General features: G+C 38.7%; 1 protein-coding gene across 1 annotated transcript; it reads right to left on the bottom strand.

The window, feature by feature from the left end:
* Window positions 1–487: 487 nt before the first annotated feature.
* On the bottom strand, window positions 488–1,393 carry LOC130965747 (protein FAR1-RELATED SEQUENCE 5-like). The gene is made up of 2 exons (XM_057890508.1): window positions 1,249–1,393; window positions 488–1,185 (listed from the first exon to the last, which is right to left on the bottom strand). The coding sequence occupies exons 1-2, from the start codon at window positions 1,391–1,393 to the stop codon at window positions 488–490; spliced, it is 843 nt and encodes a 280-aa protein (XP_057746491.1).
* Window positions 1,394–1,793: the final 400 nt, after the last annotated feature.

Raw genomic sequence — 1,793 nt, 5'->3', positions numbered from 1 at the left:
AATGTGGGACCTTACAATCCATTCTCCTAAAGGAGCTCAGCGCCTTCGCTGGCACATCGATCCAAGCTCCGGTTCTGATACCATGTGTAACAGCCCATACCACCCACTAGCATAATATTGTCCGCTTTAGCACACAAGGCCTCACAGTTTTGCCTTTGATGATAGAGATGATAGCCGAAGCCCCCCACACTCACTCGTCAAAACGCGTCATGCTAGGGAGAGGTATCCACACCCTTATAAGGCATGTTTCGTTCCCCTCCCTAACTGATGTGGAACCTTACACGGTGTGGTATACTAGGAAATACTTCTAAGATAGCCTCTCTCATAGCACGGTCTCTGTCTATCACAACGCCTCCGGGTAGTTTTCCTGACATGATTTCCAAAAATTCCTTTAGTACCCACTTGAAAGTTTCGAACCTTTCATCTGAGAGTAGGGCGCATCCAAAGATAGTTGTTTGGCCATGGATGTTGGTCCCTGAAAATATGACTAAGGGCTTGTTGTACACATTTTCTTGTAAGTGGTGTCAAAAGCAAGTACATCGCCAAAACATTCGTAATCAACAATGCTTGCACCATTAGCCCACACCAAATTATCCAACCTACCATCCTTTAAGGTGAACTTTCCTAGAAATAATGGGTCACTGTCTACCTTGGACAACAGATAGGCTAACGCAGCAAATGCATCACTGTCTTTCACTTTGCCACGCCTAGTCTTACTAATGTGGTTATGTAAGTCTTTGCTGGTAAAACCCACTTTATCGTATCCACCTTTTTGGAAAACCATGTAACCCATTATGTGGCAAGTTTTAACACCACATGCTCGCAAGCTGTCTGCTTGTGATTTATCGGCCTTATTAAGCCCACGATTCGCGGCAATAAGATGTCTGTACTTAGGTGGACACAATGGATGATTGTGTTCACTCTCAAAGACACTGACTTTCCACTTACCGGTTCTATAGTGACGAATGAACCGAATCCTCGCCCTGCAGTTGACACAAGTAATTGCCCTATGCTCCCTTTGCCGATTGTCCCTTTTAAGGTGCTTCCAATGTCTTTCTCCTGCTTTATTGCAAACCAACTGTATTGTATTAATGTTGCCATTAGCATCCACTGTCTTCAAGTCTTTTTGAGACACAAATCCATAGCACTTGGCATATTTGGCATAAAATTCACAAACTTGAGATTCTATATCAAACACCAGTCCCTATATGTCTTTGATGGTCAAATCAGTTATCAACTTTTCAAAACCATCAGCATTAATTATATCTGCCTCTGCTTCATCTACAGTTACATCTACCATATCATCACTTTCATCAGAACTGCACTCATACTCAACACTTAAATCCTCAGATTGATCACCATCCTTATATGACTCTTTGCCATTATTCTCCATGACTGAACTTAAAATTTTAACATGTTAGGTACTAAATAAATGCTTGGAGAACGGAATAGGCAAAATGAACTCAATTTTTTATGATTAAAATTATTGGTCAATCAAATTCTATGAAACCTAAGAGCTATTAATGCATAAGAATGTTATTTATATGACAACCAAGAGTTACGGAAAAAAATTCTCTGACTTATTATCTTTCTATGGTCTTTTTTTTGAAAACAAGAATACAACGAATTCAAATAAATATGAAATGACTTATTATCTAGGAGCATAAAGAAAGAAAATTGAGTATAATCCACTATAATTTTCTTTTTATTCAATTTGTACTTTTTTTAGTGATAAAATTCACTCAATGCACCTATTTTATTTTAACTATCCTGTTCTAAGATCACAATTTTAG

This window comes from Arachis stenosperma, chromosome 3 (assembly GCF_014773155.1).
Source record: "Arachis stenosperma cultivar V10309 chromosome 3, arast.V10309.gnm1.PFL2, whole genome shotgun sequence".
Lineage (NCBI taxonomy): Eukaryota > Viridiplantae > Streptophyta > Magnoliopsida > Fabales > Fabaceae > Arachis > Arachis stenosperma.
This window is presented reverse-complemented; position numbering and strand designations above follow the sequence as displayed.

Coding starts and splice junctions, on each gene's coding strand:
- LOC130965747 (XM_057890508.1), bottom strand. CDS start 1,393: ATGGAGAATAATGGCAAAGAGTCATATAAGGATGGTGATCAATCTGAG. Junction 1,186..1,248: donor AGATATAATTAATGCTGATG/GTTTTGAAAAGT, acceptor TGTTTGATATAG/AATCTCAAGTTTGTGAATTT.